A 17,071-nucleotide genomic window follows, 5' to 3' on the forward strand; every position below is an offset into this window, starting at 1 on the left:
ACAGCGCTGGCCAGGCCCGGGCCAGGATGGGCGGAGCCGGTGTTTCTCCCGAAAGGGCCGTGGCGAGTGGCACTGCCAGCTGGGCACGTCACTCCTTCCCACCACCACAAGGACTGGAAAAGCTAACAGCACCGTGAGGGGGTTCCAGGGAGACCTTAGAGCGGCCTGACCTCATCTTCCTGCCAGGCCGGGGACCCGGAGAGGACATCAGAGTGCCTGGAGGCCACGTGGGCCCTCAGCTGGGGGCTTGGCCGGACCTAGCACACCACTGGCCTGTTATTTTCTGGTGGGTTGCTTGATTGATTTTGGTTTGGGGGCCACACCCACAGGTGCTCAGGGCTGACTCCAGACTCTCTGCGCTCAGGGATCCCTCCTGGCGGTGATGAAGGAGCCAGATGGGGTGCCGGGGATCGAACCCGGGTCAGTCACGTGCCAGGCAAACATCCTACCTGCTGTACTGTTCCCCCCCCGCCCCGTTATCTGCTGTCATACCTCTTGGGGGCGGTGCTGGGGGAGGGGGTTTCCTCCCCCAGGACGTGTTTTCGTGGGCACCATCTAAGCTAAGTGGCGCCATGGTGCTGGCCGGAAGGAGGCAGGGGCGGGCGTGGGCCAGGCTGGCACAGACGGTGCCCAGAACAGGGTCCTGTCGTGGCCTCCCGCCAAAGCCACCCTCAGGGGAGAATTATTCAGGGTGCAGAGAGGCAGCCCTCACGGTTGCGTCCCCCTCCCCTGGCCCCGGGGACGGGACAGTCCCCTTTGGGTTGTGCGCAGGACAAGAGGAGGTCCCAGCGGGCCTCGCCAAGGGGACGCACGTGTGGTCAAGCCATAGAGGGCATGAGACGGGGGGGGGGGGGGCAGCCAGGCCAGCCCCCACCCTGCCCCTGTTTGGAGGGTGGAGCCCTCAGCGGGCACTGCTCACAGCCAGGGTCCCCGGCTTCCCATCGAAGTCATTGCTGCAGGCCACTGCCCGGGCCAGCACTAATTGCAGATTCCAGGCTGCGGGCCGGCCTCGCCTTGGCTGCTCGGAGCCCATTTCAGCTACCATTGCCCCTCACTGCCGTGGGGTCCCCACAGCGGGTCCCCTTCTTTCTGGGGCGGAGGCTCGTGCACGGGGTGGGGCCCCCGGGCGCTGTCGGGGGTGGAGCTCAGGCCTCGTCCCCTCCAGAAAGAGCCAGGGATGGTGGGGGGCGGGGTGGGTCACTGCGGAAACAGGGCTGTCACTCGGGGTGACTTAATCAGGGCCGGAGCCCAGCTGGACGCCGTCGGCTGGTCAGCCGCCTCCCCACACAAACGCCGTCCAGGTTGCGGTGACCTGACGTGGACTCTCAAAGAAAGGCCTTTTGAGCCAGGGCGAGGCCTGTCCCCGCATGCTCCCGGCCGCCTCCCCGGCCTGAAAGTGATGTTATTTTTCTTAGCGTGGGTTTTAGTACCCGGAGCAATAATATTTTCAGCCGGTTTCCGAGGCTGAGCCGCGAGCCCGCCTCAGGCCTCCGTCTGGTCAAACAGGGCCGCCTGCACAGATGGGTCTGGGGACGGGGCAGATGCAGGCCCGGGCGCTGGGGGGCTGAGGGAGGCCCGCTGGGACCCACCCACCCTCTAAGGGGGCCTGGGACCCACAGTGCGGGCTGCTGGGTCGAATCCCCTGGGACCAGCTCCCTCAGCTGGTTCCAGGGTAGCCGGCTAGAGCGTCCCACCCCGCTGTGCTCTAGATCACCCCCACTCCTGCCCAAGATTTAGCCCCCCCCCCCCATCTTGCCCTGTGAGCTCTTTCTACCCTGCATCCTCTGTCATCTGTAAGTTGGGGATGGTCACCCCTTCCTGTGCCTGTAACCGCATTTCTTTGCTCGCAGGGGTGGGGTATGAGGTGAGGAGGGGCAGGCGTACACCCTGTGTGTTAGCTCAGAGGGAAGAAGGGAAAGTTATGGGAGAACATCCAGAAGGAAGCACCACTGTCTCTCTTAGAACGATGTTAAGAAATTGAGAATGGATGGGGCTGAAGCGATAGCACAGTGGGGAGGGTGTTTGCCTTGCACGCGGCTGACCCGGGTTCGATTCCCAGCATCCCATACGGTCCCCCGAGCACCGCCAGGAGTAGTTCCTGAGTGCAGAGCCAGGAGTAATCCCTGTGCATCACTGGGAGTGACCCAGAAAAAAAAAAAAAGAAATCATGAAAAAAAAAAGAAATCCTATATGGTCCCCCGAGCACTTCCAGTAGTTCCTGAGGGCAGAGCCAGGAGTAATCCCTGTACATTGCTGGGAGTGACCCAAAAAGAAAAGAAAAAAAAAGCAAGAAATGATGAATGGGGGCCCAAGAGGGCACAGCGGGGAGGGTGCTTGCCTGGCACATGCCAAACTGGTGTCGATTGCCCACGTGCCATATGATCCCCTGAGCCCTGCCAGGAGCAAGCTCGGAGTATCGTCAGGTGTGACCCCAAACCCGAACAATTAATCGAGTCATCAGTTCCTGTGCTAGCACTGGAGGAATGTGCCTTTGCCACGGGTTCGAATCCCGGTGTCCCACGTGTTCAAAGCACCTTTGCTATCCGTGAGCCCTGATGCCCGCAATCAGGTCTGTGCAAGCGTCACGGAGGAAGAAGTGCCCCCTCCCAGCTAGCCACGTGGCCAATGCTTGGCCCGGGCGCCGTGGCCAGGAAGTGCCACAGCTCGGGAGTGTGTGGCTGAGGGCCCTGGCCTTCCCCGGCAAGCATGGCCAGCAGCAGTAGCAGGTGTGGAGTGTGGACCTGGAGATTGTGTGTAAAGACTGTGGCTTGAAGGGTGCGGACCGTGGCCATCTGTGGGGGTACCATTCCTTGCTCTGTGAGCCCAGCGGGTGAAGGAGCACTGGACAGGGAAGGGCCCAGCGAGCACTGCAGCCGCCAGCTGGGGAGCACCACAGCCGACTAGGAAGGAGAGGAGGAGGAAGAGGAGGAGGAGGAGGAGCAGGAGGAGGGAGATGTGCCAGCCCTAGGCGCTTCTCATGGGGAAAGGGTGTGGCCACCACAGCGAAGCTTTGGTGCTTCAGGGGCCAGTGTCCAGTCTTGACTTTGCCCAAGTCTTAGTGTCCAGCCCTGTGCATGGGGTGGCTGGAGTCCCCGGGGGCCCTCAGATCCAGACGGTTCTACTTGCAGGAGCGAGCGGGAGGCCAAGTGGGAGGCCCGTCCTGGTGGGAACATGCTCAGCGGTCACCTTCCTGGGGTGACACTGGACTCTGCATCCTGACTCGGGAACCGGGGTGGAGGTGTAGGGGGGCAGATGTTGGGATCACACCCGGCAGTGTCCAGGGACCACTCCTAGTGGTGCTGGGGGCATGGGGTGCCAGGGGTCGGCCTCGCCCTCCCTCTGTGCCGCGTCTCTGTCTTTACTGGCTGCGTGGTACTGGCCGGCCGTGTGCTCGCGTCCCCTGGTGCCTCTGCCCTGCACTTAGAACTGTCCCCTCTGTGTTTTTGTTTACTTCTGTTTGCTTTGGCTCTGGAACCACATGGGGTGATGCTTAGGGCTTCCTCCTGACTCTGCACTCAGGAATCACTCCCGGCCCGGCTCAGGGGACCATGTGGGTCTGTTGTGTGCAAGGCGAGTGCTTTACCCACTGTACTGTCGTTCCAGCCCCTCTGCTTGTTGTCGGGGGTCTAGGCCTTTATATGAGGCCCTAAACCAGCTTGTCACCCACCGGGGCCTTTTCAGAGCAAGCTCCTAGTTCTCCTGTCCCCTTTGCTCAGCTCCAGGGCCCTGAGGCCTGGTCTGCAGGACTGGGAGGGGTTTTGGCTCATCTGGACCGGGTGCTGACACCCCAGGCCCTGTGTAAGTGCCAGGAGGCAGGTCTGGTCTGCCGACCCCGCACTGTGGGGCTCAGTCAGCTGGACGCCCCTAGGTTTCTGCACATGCCCCCAGCCCCTGAGACTCTGAGCACCTGTCATTGTTCTTTCCCTTTTTTTTTTTCTCCCCCTGTTCTAGGCAGAATATGAAGTTACGCCAGATGAAAAACTGGGCGAGAAAGGGAAGGAGATTATGACCAAGTACCTCACCCCAAAGGTAAGAGGCCACCATGAAAGGAGTGGGGGGCCCGGACCCGGCCGCCGTGGGATTCTTACCCCAGAGCTGGGGAGGCCAGGGCTCAGCGGGGCACTCAGAGAGGCAGGAGGGGGCCGGGAATGGGGGTCTGAGCTGCAGTGCTGGGTCAGGGGGTGGGGCACCAATGACGTGGCTCTGGAGCCCATTGAAGGGCCTCAGTTTCCCTTTCATGAAAGCGGGGCATGGTGCAGCTGGTGGGGGCTCCTTCTGGCTCCGGGCCCTGAGGTTCCAGGGAGCCCCCCAGCCTCCAAGCACACAGCTCAGCACTTTGAACTATCTCATGGCCAGAGATGTTCATTTTCACGCGTTTCCGTATCAGGCTTTGGAAGTGCCTAGAGGCGTGTACGCCATGCCTAGTGGCTCCCAGCCGCTGTGCCCAAGGCCCAGGGTCAACCCTGCCCCGCAGCTCTCATCCTAGGGGAACCCTTGCTCCCGGGCAGCTGCGCTGTCTCAGCTTCTGCAGGCATGTCTGTGGGGCTCCCGCGTGTCACCCCTCTTTTTGGGTGCCCCTAGGTCACCCCCATGCACTCTCTTATTTGGGTGACTTCTGTGAGCACGGAGCCCTGGGCCCTGCAAGGAGGTAGGGGAAACTTTGGGTCACCTTCAGGGCTCACTGCGGGACTACTCCCTGCTCCCAGCTCCGGTGGCACCGGGGACCTTGTTGGGTGGGAGGCGGGTCCCCACCGCCCAGCCGCTGACCCATGGGGAGGTCACGTGCTGCTCTGTCGGATCTAGATCGAACTTGTAACAGCGGGACATCTGGGACAGTCAGACGTCCCAGGCTCTGGGGGGCCCCGCCCCGATGGGTGGGTCCCCCAGGCAAGGACCACTTCCTGGTCGAGTGCCCTTAGCAGGTGCGATGCCTCTTAGGCATGATGGCCCAGGAAGACAAGAGACAGGAAGTTGTGTTTACCTCGGAGCAGACAGTGCACTTTAGCTGAGGGCTCAGGACTCGCAGCTGAGGGGATCGGGGGCCCACAGCCTAGGGTTTTAGGGACCCGCAGCTGATGGTTTTGGGGACCCAGCACTGAGGTTCCGTAGCTGCCCTTGGTACAGCAAAGGTCGTCACGGTGAGGGTTCGGCTGTTTCTGGCCCATTATCAGCCCTCCGAATACTGCCCATTCAGGGCTGCGACCCACTCGGGTCCCCTCCAGTCACGGTGAGGGACACGTCTCGGGACCACCTGCAGGACCACCCTCTTTTGTTCTTGCCTCTGCTGGTTCCGTCACAGCAGAGAATGGGTCGGCTGGGGTCAGAGTCCAGGGCTGATTATCTTGGGCAACCGCTGACCACTGATTACCAGTTGGAGGGGCCTGGAGAGGTTTGGGGGCCTCCTGGCATGGCCACACTCCATGGTGACCTGGACACCGCAGGCTCTGGGCCCCTGGAGCCCCTCAACCCCGACAGAGGTCGCGATGCTGAGAAGTGGACCCGAGTGCGGTGGCGGGGAGGGGATGAGCAGTGTGACGGGGTCAGGGGATGGGGGCCTCCCGGGGGGTGACACAGGAGCTGCTGGAGCTCCGAGTGCTGTGAGCTGACAGAGGGGACAGGGGGCGGTGACAGCAGCTGGCCAAGGCGGCCGCATGTGGGAGCCTCTGGAGGAAGGTCGGGGGCAGCTGTACCGTCTCTGGACGGCCCCTCCCCCCCCCCCCCCCCCGAGACTGGCCACTGGCCTGGCGTTTGTCTGTGGGTGTCAGCAGGGCCCAGGGGAAGTGCAGGCCTGGCCCGTGTCCCGCTGAGGCCCCCCTCGGCCTCTGCTGCAGGATACTGGGGCTGCCCAGGGCAGGCGCTGGGGGGGCATTTCTGGCTGGACCCTGTTCTCCGGGTCCTCCTGTTTGTAGAAACAAGGGTGAGGCAGGCCCAGGAAGTCTGCCCCTGCCCTGGGGACGTTACCCTGAGCAGTTTCTCTGCACAGAAACAATCCGTTCCAAAGGCATGTTTGGCTCTGGACAAAACCACCTTTTTCAAAATCAAGTGCCCCGATGAGAAGAAATTATGATTTCGAGTTCCTCCTTCTCTGGGCCCACGCCCCGGGGCCCAAGTCGAGCATCTCCTGGCCTGGCCACCGGCAGGGCCTCTCTGTCCCCGTGGAGCACAGGGCACCTCGCTTCTGACCTTTCCTGTGGAGCATCACTGGAGCCTCGGTTTCCCCTCCGAGTCTGGGCTTCCTAAAAGGCAGTACTTGGGGGGGGGGGGGGCGGTAATGGTAGTGTCTGCCATCAGAGCCCCCTCCTGGGGTTCTGCCCGCCACCCCAGTGACGAGTCACATGACATTCCCTTTAATTCACTGTGTGGAAGTGGCCCAGGTTCTGCAAGGAAGCCCGGCATGGGGGCCCCTGCAGAGCCAGCACTGACCTGTCGTCGAGGAGGACTCAGTTCCAGGCCAGAGTGCAGGCATCACTGGTGGGAGCCTGGATTCAGCCACGGCTCTCCACCATCCCCCCCCCAGCAGCGCCCCCTCCTGGGGAGCAGTCCTCAAGGTTCCAGCGCTGCCAGGACAAAAAAAAAATCTAAGAAAGTTGACCTTTCATCCCAGCTCCATCCCTTTGAACCTGCGGAAGGAACTGGACCTTCCCGGAAGGACAGAGGGGGTCCTCTTCACCCCCGTTTCTGTTTTCCGTCAAGGGACCCGACACCACCCAGTGGAAAATGCTAGAAGTCACGCTTGTTCCCCTTGCTGGGGTGTGTGGCCTTGGGGGAGCTGCATGGCGTCCCCCTGACCAGGCAGCTAACCTGGGTCTCCAGGATCTGGTTGCTGGGTAACTTGGAGTGAATCTCTTGCCCTGGGAAGGACTGCCGGCTGTCCACTCCATCTTTTTTTTTTTTTTTTGGCTTTTTGGGTCATACCCAGCAATGCACAGGGGTTACTCCTGGCTCATGCACTCAGAAACTACCCCTGGCAGTGCTCACGGGCCCATATGGGATGCTGGGAATTGAACCCGGGTCGTCACGTGCAAGGCAAATGCCCTCTCCTACCCTACCTGTGCTCTGGCCCCCTCCATCTTTTTTTTTTTCAGTTGTATCACCATGAGATACAGTTACAAGCTTTCATGTTTGAGTTTCAATCACACAATGATCAAACACCCATCCCTCCACCAGTGCACATTCTTCACCACCAGTCTCCTCAGTATATTCCCCCTTTCCCACCCTCCCCCTGCCTCCATGGCAGACAGTCTCCCCCATACCCTCTCTCTACTTTGGGGCATTATGGTTTGCAGTACAGATACCGAGAGGCTATCGCGTTCGGTCCTTAGTCTACTTTCAGCACACACCTCCCATCCCAAACGATCCCTCCAACCATCATCGATTTAGTGATCCCTTCTCTATCCCAGCTGCCTTCTCCCCCAGCTCATGAGGCAGACTTCCCACTGTGGGGCAGTCTTCCTGGCCCTTGTGTCTACTGTCCTTGGTTGTCCGTCTCATATTATGTTATTTTCTGTCTGTCTGTCTGTCCTCCCGTTGTTCATCGATTTACTCGAGCGGGCCCCGGAACATCTCCATTGTGAGACTTCTTGTTACTGTGTTTGGCATATTGAATACTCTGGGTAGCTTGCCAGGCTCTCCGAGAGGGGCGGAGGAATCGAACCCGGCTCGGCCAGGCTGGCTGCGTGCAAGGCAAACGTCCTACCGCTGTGCTATCACTCCAGCCCATTATGTTATTTTATATTCCACAAATGAGCGTCCGCTCCATCTTTCCTCTCTCACGGGGCTGGCATGACCCAGGTCCCAGCCCAGGACCACTTCTTCCTGTGTGCAATGAGTCACTTGACCCCTCCTGAACAGGGTCTGGTCTGGTTGGGGACCAGGGGGGCAGTGGTGCAGGGTGGGGGGAAGAGGCAAGGAGGGGAGGGCGGCTGGCGCTTCCCACCTCCTGTCTCTTCCCTCAAGCAGCCTGGAGCAGCACATCAGAGGGATGAGAAGTCTGAGAAGGAACTTTCTGGAGTTTTCTCAAGCAGCGGCGAGGGGCGGGGGCTGGGCCTCTGCCACTCGCCTTTGGGGGCGCAGCCAAGATCGGAATTCCAAACAAATAGACGCGTGTTTGTGCTCACTCCGTTGCTGGCTTGTCCGGAACTCTGTGGTCTAGGGGCCGCTGACCAGCCCGCCAAGGATGGGAAATATCTGAGGGGGGGGCTCACCTGGGGGGCCGGAGCCGGAGTCACGCCTGCCCTCATTGAAAGAGCAAGTCGGGAATCCCCAGAGACTTACCTTCCCCCGTGGGGGCGGCCGGCGTGCCCCCTCTGCTCACCCCCACTCACCCGCTCACAGATGGGGTGGCCACGGCCTGGGGTCAGGACACTCACTCGGGGTCGCACAGGCTTAGGCCCAAACTGCCTTGGATACTCTTTCTTTCTTTCTTTCTTTTTTTTTTTTTTTTTTTTTTTTTTTGCTTTTTGGGTCACACCCAGCAATGCTCAGGGGTTACTCCTGGCTCTGAACTCAGGAATCACTCCTGGCGGTACTCAGGGGACCCTATGGGATGCTGGGAATCGAACCTGGGTTGGCCGCATGCAAGGCAAATGCCCTACCCGCTGTGCTATTGCTCCAACCCCTGCCTCGGATACTCTTGTGGGGCCTCTGCCTTGCTCACCTCTTGTGGGGGCTTCCTTATCACCCAGGAGCCCTGGGGAGGGTCTTCGAGGGCCATGCCTGTGTCCAGGCCAGGAGATCTGTCATTCCAGCTGCCCTGCAAACCCTCGACTATGCCAAGGCTCTAGAAATCCTGGAATGCCAGGAAAGGACCAGGAGCCCATCCTTGGAGGCTGTTCCTTCCGTCTGCCCCCAGGGTGGTCCCAGGGCACCCAGAGGGACTCAGAGGTCACCCAGGCTTGGGCCTGGCAATTTTAGCTATAGGGTTCCAGAGCCCAGACACTAAGAGCTGCCATCGTCCACTGGCCTGGCAGCCTGAAGTGCCTTGACCAGCCCCCCACCCCCTCAGGCTCAGACACTCCTCTGCCCCCCTTCTTCCCTGTGCAACCAGCTTGGGACCACAGCTGACCACGCTAAGGGGTTGCTCCTGGCTCTTCACTCAGTGGTCACTTCTCCAGGTGCTCTGGGACCCAGCTGAGATGCCAGGGATGGAGCCCATGTCGGCTGCACGCAAGACCGGTGGGCTCCCTGCTGCCCTGTCGCTCAGGCCCACCATGCAGCCAGTTTGAAAAGGCCCAAGCTCAGCCGAGCTCCTCAATTTCCTGCATGAGGGAGCTGAGGCCCCAAGAGGGGCTGGACCCCAGGGCCGCAGCGCTGGACAGGAGTCCGGAGCCTTCCTGGCTAGGCTTTGCGCAGGCAGCCCTGGGCTCGCTGGCAGTCAGGGGAGTGGCCCCACAAGGAGCAGTTCCTGACTCCATCTTCTCCTTCCCACCACGGTTGGCCTGCAGCTGGGCTGGAATTCCCTGGAGGCCTCATTCTTCAGGCCAGTACGTGTCTCAGTCTCACCCCTTTGCAGCGTCCGTCGAGCAAAGAGAGGCCACCAGGGCTGGAAATTCCGCCATGCAGCTTCCAAGCTCGTTAAAGCGGAGATGATCTTGCAGACACCATGCAGAAGTCTGTCAATGGGAAAGGTGGAGAAGGAGCATTAATTTAGCACCTACTGGTTTCTCTGTGCTTTGCATCTTCATCTCAGTTTGTTTGACTGACAGTCCCTAGGCAGTGAGCTTTAGCTATGGAGCAAAAACTGGAGTTAAAAAAAAAAAGGGCTGGAGCTATAGCACGTGGGTAGGGCGTTTGCCTTGCATGTGGCTGACCCGGGTTCAATTCCCAGCATCCCATATAATCTCCCAAGCACTGCCAGGAGTAACAGTCCTGATTGCATGAGCCAAGGAGTAACCCCTGTGCATTGCCAGGCATGAACCAAAAAGCAAAAAAAAAAAAAAAGAAAAAAAGAAAAAGAAAAAGAAAAACAGTGGACTCAGTTGCTGGTGTGCAAATGTTGCAAATCACAGAAAGTTGGAAACAGTTGCCTGTCCATTAACATAAGAACAAGCTAAAGAAGTCAAGGGGTCTGGCCACAACTAGGAATGATCCCCTTGGTACAATACAGACACCTTGAAAATGCTAAAAAGCCAACATCCAGGCCACATCCTATCTGATTTATACAAAATGCTCAGGCAGGATAACAGCGAAGAAAGTCGATTAGGGAAGGAGAGTCCTGGCTTTACGGGCACAGTTGCATGTGGGGTGACGAAAATCGGGTGGCTGAACTTGTGAACATAATGAACGCCACTGACTGGCACCCTTAAGCTCGTGAGGACGGCCCGTTTCAGGATGGACGCCACAAATGTTACCTTGAGACTTGCTGTCTTTCTCCTCTGAGTCGTTGTCCCCAAAGTTAATCGAAGATAGTGCCCCCAAAGTTAGCCTCTCTGAATCTACTCTCCAGTTGCTGCTTGGCTGAGCAAGTGTGGAGTGTGTGTGTGGGGGGAAAACACGTGGCTGAGATCTGGGGCTTGACCTGCCTGGGCTGCCCCAGCCCCCATCCAGTGTCCAGCTGGGACCTTCCTTGCGTACGATGGCGGGCCCGTTTCTTCCTGGTCCTCGTCCCTTTCACTTGGTAGCAGCTGTAGCTGGCCTTCTGGTTTACTGCCTGTCCTGCAGACAAACCTTTTGCTCACTGCCTGCGGTCTGGTGAATTATGGGGTCACGCCCGGCAGTGCTCAGGGGCTACTTGTATGCAGATGTTTGGAGCCTGCTCCCAGCAGCACGTGGGGGACCAGTTGGCACAAGGGGTGCCATGCACAAAGCCTGTGGTCAGTCCCTTAGCATCTTACAGGGCCCCATTGCCGTTTTTTTTTTTTTCCAGCCATGGAAGTCTGTGAGGTGAGGCCTTCGTGGCCCCTCCCCCTTCCTGCCCCAGCTCTGGATGCACCTTTGAGGCAGGTGGGGCTGGCCCTGCAGTTACCTGCGTGTGCCCATGGGTCCTGCCCCAAGCGGTCACAGTATGGCTCCCAGGGACTGTGCTGGCCACTCCGGCTGCAGCTGGCCTGGCCTTGCCCCCAGGACCGGCGCAGGGACAGGGCCGACTCTGTCACCTGCTGGGGGTCTTGGGGGGATCCAAGTGCCCGGCCCAACGCTTCCAAGGCCAAGCATTCCCCTCCCGACTTCACACTGCAGTGGGGCCAGAAGCCGCACAGCAGGAGGGGAGGGCGGGGAATTCTGGAAGATGCCGGAAGATGGAACGTTGGCTGGCCCCGGCTGGCCTCTCAGGAACCAGGGATGAGGCATACACGGCCAGAACATTCCGCACCCTGCCCCTCAGCCCTTGTTCCGCTGCTCGGGGTCACCTGCTGTGACCCCAGCAGAGCTCGGAGGATCCCAGGGCCCTGGTTAGAGCGAGCTGGGCTCTGCCAACAGAGTATCACCCCCTGCCCCGGCGCCCCCCACCCGGGGTACAGGAAACCATCCCTAGGGTCCCACGGGTGCAGGAGCAGCTGGCGGGGGTGGGGGGAACTGTGTCTGCAGGAGGGACTCTGAGGTCAGGCTGCATCTGGACCTTCCTGCCTTTTCCACCCCAGGAGCCCCCAGACTTCAAGGTCTCCGTCCTAGAAAGGCCAAGCAGAGTCAGGATGGTGGTGGGGAGGTAAGGGCTGGGCCCGGACCCCCCAGAACCCGCCCTGTTGAGACTTGGCTTGGGGCGAAAGCTCGGATAATGGTGGGAGGGACTTCCCACAGGCCGAGCCCCAGGTTCCAGCCCAGGGGCCATATGGTCCCCCAGTACCACCAGGAGTGACCCCTGTGTTGCCCCCTCCCCCAAAAGTAACATGGGGGTATGTCTGAGTATACGTCTACCAGGAAGGAGAAAAGATCTGTGGGGACAGATGACAGGCCCCTTGGAGATCTGAGAGCACTGTTGGCCGGAAGTGCTAATGTCGGAACAGTCCACCCCCCTCAGCCTACCCACCCCCCGCACCACACATCTAGAACATTCCGTAGGTCTCCATCTGCATGGAAAGGAGCCCAAAGCTTTAGTTCACTGGAGATAGTGCCCACTCTGGAGGTGGGGGAGGGCTGGCAAGTGTCACCTTCCACAGAACTTCAGGGACAGTGACTCCAGCTCCTCCCCCCGTGTCCCCAGCCCCCAGATGCCTGTCCAGCTAGCTGTGTGGTCTGACTGTAGGGCTGAGACTGGCACCAGCCCCAGCCCCTGGCCATGTCACCTCTGTTTCCGTTCCTGCTCGGGGCCCTTCCTGGTGAGGGAGACGTGCTCCAGATGGGCCAGGGTATGTGGGCGCAGCTCAGAAGGACGGGAACTGGGGCTTTCATACTCAGCTGGCCCTCCAGGGTCCCTAAGCATTGCCAGGAGCTAGCCCCGCGCAGAACGGACCTTTCCCTTCCTGTCAGCCAGACTGTGGGGCCAGCCTAGAGCGAGGTCTCGGGTCCGTCCACGGCCATTGCTCCGTGCTCTCTCCTCTGCCTCCTTCCCGTCTCTGTCCCACAGCACGCTGGGGCCTGGAGGGTCCTCACTCTGCTCCCCTCCTGCCCGTGCTGTGGCCGCATCCAGTGCCAGCCTCCCCCCACCCCCAGCTGGGGAGCGGCCACTATGGCGGGGGGGGGTGGAGAGAGGCAAGGGGAAGAGGCATCATGGACAGTGCTGGAAGGGGCTCGAGTCCACGGGCCTGACTCTGGCCCAGGAGAACCATCTAGAGCTTCAGCCACAAGAGATGATCCTCGGTCACAGCAGCTGCCTGCAAGGCGGGTGTCTCGGAACGTTTGGCATCAGGCATCAGGGTCCGATGTAATGGCAGAGACTCAGCTGCCCAGGACTGAGGAGCTGTGCTGACCGCAGTACCCCGCGGCCCGGCTGAGAGACTCCCCGAGAACTCAGACGGGCCCTGTTGGCCTGAGGGTGCGGGTAGACCAGATGACCCGGGAAGGTGCTCATTCTCGCTGCCCTTCTCTCTGGGAAGGCGCCTCCGCAGAGGGCCCCTGCTCTGCAGAGACACGGCTGGCCGCTGTCCGGCTCCCATCTGGAGCCTGGATGCAGTGCCCACTGCCCGGCTCTCTGTTCTGCTAGGTCAGCAGTGAGCACCACCCCCCTCCCCGCCCCCCAAAGAGCTCTCTCCCTCTCAGTCTCCACATCCCTGCCCTGGATCTGCAGACCCCACACGTGGGGCCTTGTCTGAAGCGAGCGACAGAAGTCCGGATTCCTGGGAAAATTCTCAGCGAGGGGCCACGGCGGCCTCCAGCCCAGCTCCTGTGGGAGGCCTGCCCCCCCCTCACTCCCCCACCCCTCCAACCCCCGCCTCCCGCTGCTCTTCCCACAGCTGACGCACATCCCCTCGGGAAGGGTCAGGGGGCAGCCGGGGTCTGCCTAGGGCATTGCTCCTCCCTTGTTCTCATCCTGGAGGAGACATGAGTCCCCCCATCCCCCCCGCAACCCTCCCTTCCCCCAGAAACAACAGTCTCCACCCTGCTATGGGCGGGACGGGTCAAGCCCCCAAGGCAGCCCTTGCCGAGAAGGATGGAGACCCCCTTCGAACCCCATCCCCGCCTCTCCCCCGCTCCGCTCTTCCTGAAAGCTGACTCTGTCTGCGTTGGGAAATTGCGACTCGTTTACATGGGGGAATGTCAGTCGCCCACATAGGAAAACATACACATCATTAAGCCTAAGTGCTTGCGTCTGGAGATAGAGCGGGCGGACGGTCTCCTGGGCCGACCTTTTGTCCACTGACGGCACCAGCGCTAATGAGCCCGAGCTCTCGGTGGGATGTTTTCCTATGTTGAGGCGAAGCATATGTTGGCCATTAGCCTCTGCGTGCGGGGGGCGGGGGGAGCCCGTGCCCCAGCGCTGTACAGAGCGCGTTTGCCAACATGCGTCCGGGCAGCTCATTAGCCAATCCCCCCCCCACACCACCCACCCGGGCTCCCTCGACGGCCCCCTCCCAGGCCCACCGTCTCCAATGAGCCGAGCACTCTGGGTCCGAGGTGGTCTGGGTGGAGCCTGGGGGTCAAGCCGGAGTCTCCTCCTGCCCCCAGGCACATGGGGATACTCGTTCTTAAAGGCCTGCTTGAGGTGGGTTCCACGAGGGGACCCCGAGGCGAGCTCCGCGGACCAGGCGGAGAGTGTGGGTGCTCCGAGTGGCAGGGAGGGGGGACGGCGCGCGTCATCCCGGGAGGGCTGCGGCTCCCTTGGCCCGGGCGGTCCTGGAAGCAGGCCCCGAGGCTGGGTGGGACCCAGCAGTGATGCCATCTCGGGGCGGCGAGGGCTCCCTGCCAGCCGATGAGCCCGGGCCCAGCGCTGCCGAGCTTGGAGCAGGCCCAGGTGATGGCATGCATGGGGCCTGGGCATCAGCGAGCGAGGGCAGGAAGGGGGAGCGGGCCGGGCCCCACGACGTGCTCTGGGGGCTGAGCTGCTCCGGGCAGAGCCGCCATGGGGACCTCGGGGGCCGGCACGGGAGTGGAGGGGCAGCTGGGGGGACTGAGGTGGCCGCTGAGCTGTGCCCCCGGGACCTGCTGCTGTCTCATCGCTGGGCGGTGCAGGGGCCCGGGGGGGGGGGCGGTGAGGCGTCAGGGAGAATCAATTTGGCCCAGGCCCTTCCCCGCTGAACCCCAGGACACCCCACTGCTGAGAGCTGGTGCGCAGGGGAGGGGCCACATGGTCGCCCTTCCGGCCCCTTCACAGCCTGGGCCTTGCCTCTGTGGTGTGTGTGTGTGTGTGTGTGTGTGTGTGTCGGGAGGGGAGTGATGCCACCAGCTGAGAGACTCAGTCCCGGAGGAGATGGGGGCCAGGCCGGGAGCCCCACAGGGCTCAGGGAACACCAAGCGCCCTTCTTGGATGCAGAGAGCCAGGGCGAGCCCCGCAGCCTTAAGCTGTCCCAGGAATTGGCCACAGAGTCACAGGGTGGACTTGTGAGCCCAGAGGGGCACAGGGAGCCTGACTAGGTGGTGGGCTCCAGTGACCTGGACCATCAGGAGGTGGGGTGTCTGTGGTGGTCCCCAGCATGGATTCTTACTTATCTCCCCCCACCCCCGTGCATGTGTCCCCAATGCCCTCCCCCCTCCCCCCTCCCCCCAGCCTTTGAAAGAAGCATCCCAAGAGCTGAGTGTGAGAAAGGGACCTAACAGCCAGGCTGCTGGCTGGAGCTAGTGGAGAGCACCATCTGGTGACGGAGGGGAGGACGGAGGGGAGGACAGAGGGGAGGACGGAGGGGAGGAGGGAAGGAAGAGAGGGAGGAAGGAAGGAAGGAAAGAAAAGGAGGGAAGGAAGAGGAAGAAAGAGGGAAAGGAGGAAGTTAGGAAGAAAGGGAAAGAGGAGAAGGGAAGGAAGAAGGAAGAGAAGGGGAGAGAAGGGAGGGAAGAAGGAAGGGAGGGAAGGAAGAAGGAAAGCACGGTGGGCCTCCAGGAGGTGGAAAATGAGACACAGAACCTGTTTCCTTGCTCTGCGTCCTGCCAGGCTCCCTCGCTGCTTTGCTGATTTCTTACCCTCCCCCCACCACCACCCCGGGGTGCTTGCTGAGAGCCGTCAACCCACAGCCCCATTTCAGGGGCCGGGAGAGAAAGCCGCTTTCCGTACTTGAGTGTCTTAGGGAGAGAGACGCGTCACGCCCCGTCTCTCCAAGCCCACTCCCAGCAATTTTCTCAATTATCCCTGTATTTATGACACCCCCCTGGGCCAGCTGGAGAGGTAATAGCTGGCGGAGGGGGTGGCAGGAAGGAGTTGGCGTGGGCCCCGCCCGTGCAGAAACCCCGGGGCTCCTGCCCCAGTGTCCACGCAGAAACTCAGAGCTGCCCTTTAAGAAAAAAATTGGGCTTTTGAGCCACACCCAGTGATGCTCAGGGTTACTCTGGCCTCTGTGCTCAAGAATTACTCCTGACCGTGGCCGGGAACCAGGTGGACGCTGCAGATTGAACCCGGTTCAGCCACGCACAAGGCGAGCGCCCTCCCAGCTATACTACCCCCCTGCCCAGGGGCCGCTCTGCAGAGATGCCGTCCCCACCTGCTTCCTGGGTCAGGCACCCCCCCCAGAGCCCCGAGCCCAGCAACCCCCAGAAAAGCTGCACCCCGTGCCTCCTCTTGCCCTCCTTAGACCCTCTGGCACAGGCCCTGAGGTTGGCTGGGCACGACCCATGTCCCCAGAGCAGCTGCGGGACCCGGCAGGCTGGGAGGGGCCCCCGGGCCCCCCCCCCCCCAGCACATCAGTGAGCGCAGCCAAGGGCCGCGAAGGCAGGGGCTGGGGTCAGCCCAGGTCTGGGCTCCTTTGCCACCTGCCAGGGGACAGAAGCTGTGTGCCTGCCCCCTCCCCTTGCCCCACTAACTCTCTTTTCTCTGCCTCCCACCAGTCCCCCGGTTTCATTGCACAAGTGGGCCAGGACCTGGCCTCGCAGACGGAAGAGCAGCTCCTCCAGAGACCCTGCAAGGAAGTGTTCTCCGCCTGCGCCCAGTAAGTGCCCTGGTGCCCCCCGGCCCCGCGCCCGGCAGGCTGGGCCCGTGTGAAGGCAGCAGACGGGCCCCGCGGCCAAGGGAAACACTGCTTCAAAGGGCGATGACAGCGGCGGCTCCCGGGCCGGCCAGGTGGTTTGGATCCTTCCCCGGCCTCCGGATCCCCACCAGCCAGTGGCCTGCTGCTGCCAGGCGCGCCTGGGGCCTCCTCCGTCAGGCTAACCTTGCCCGGACTGCCTCCTCCGTCACACCCATTGCGCCTGGGCTGCCTCCTCGGTCAAACCCCACCTGGGGCTCCTCCTCCATCACACCCACCTTCCCCGGGGGCAGCAAGCTGATGGGTTGGGAGACAGCCGGGTGTGGGCACACGCGTGCACCCCAGGCAGCCGCTCCTTGCCCTGCGTTCAGTCCTGGTGCCACAGGCGATCCGACAGCTGCAGCTGTCTGCCCGGCAGTGCTGGGGTGTCGTGGGGACCCCACTTGCCTGCACAGAGCCCCAGGAAGCCAGCACCTCGGAGCTGGGGGCGAGGTGGGGGGCAGCACTGGGCCTGGGGGCCAGCAGTTCTGTTTCGGGCTCAGAGGACACGCCCCCATGTGTCCCCTCGGGCCGCAGTGCTCAGCGTTGGGCTT

The 17,071-nt window shown here is 61.6% G+C and overlaps 1 protein-coding gene across 2 annotated transcripts in view; it reads left to right on the plus strand.

Annotated features, from left to right (window-relative positions):
* GRK5 (G protein-coupled receptor kinase 5) overlaps window positions 1-17,071 on the plus strand; it is a 141,941-nt gene that overhangs the window by 111,284 nt on the left and 13,586 nt on the right. Inside the window, exons 4-5 of one of the 2 annotated variants that reach the window (XM_056120974.1) lie at window positions 3,952-4,029; window positions 16,342-16,442. In XM_056120974.1, the coding sequence (XP_055976949.1) occupies window positions 3,952-4,029; window positions 16,342-16,442 (179 nt within the window). Of the gene's footprint in view, window positions 1-3,951; window positions 4,030-16,341; window positions 16,443-17,071 lie in introns of those variants that run through there. The other variant, XM_056120975.1, reaches the window with a different exon arrangement.

Source organism: Sorex fumeus, unplaced genomic scaffold (assembly GCF_029834395.1).
Source record: "Sorex fumeus unplaced genomic scaffold, SorFum_2.1 ptg000043l, whole genome shotgun sequence".
In the NCBI taxonomy this organism is placed as follows: Eukaryota; Metazoa; Chordata; class Mammalia; order Eulipotyphla; family Soricidae; genus Sorex; species Sorex fumeus.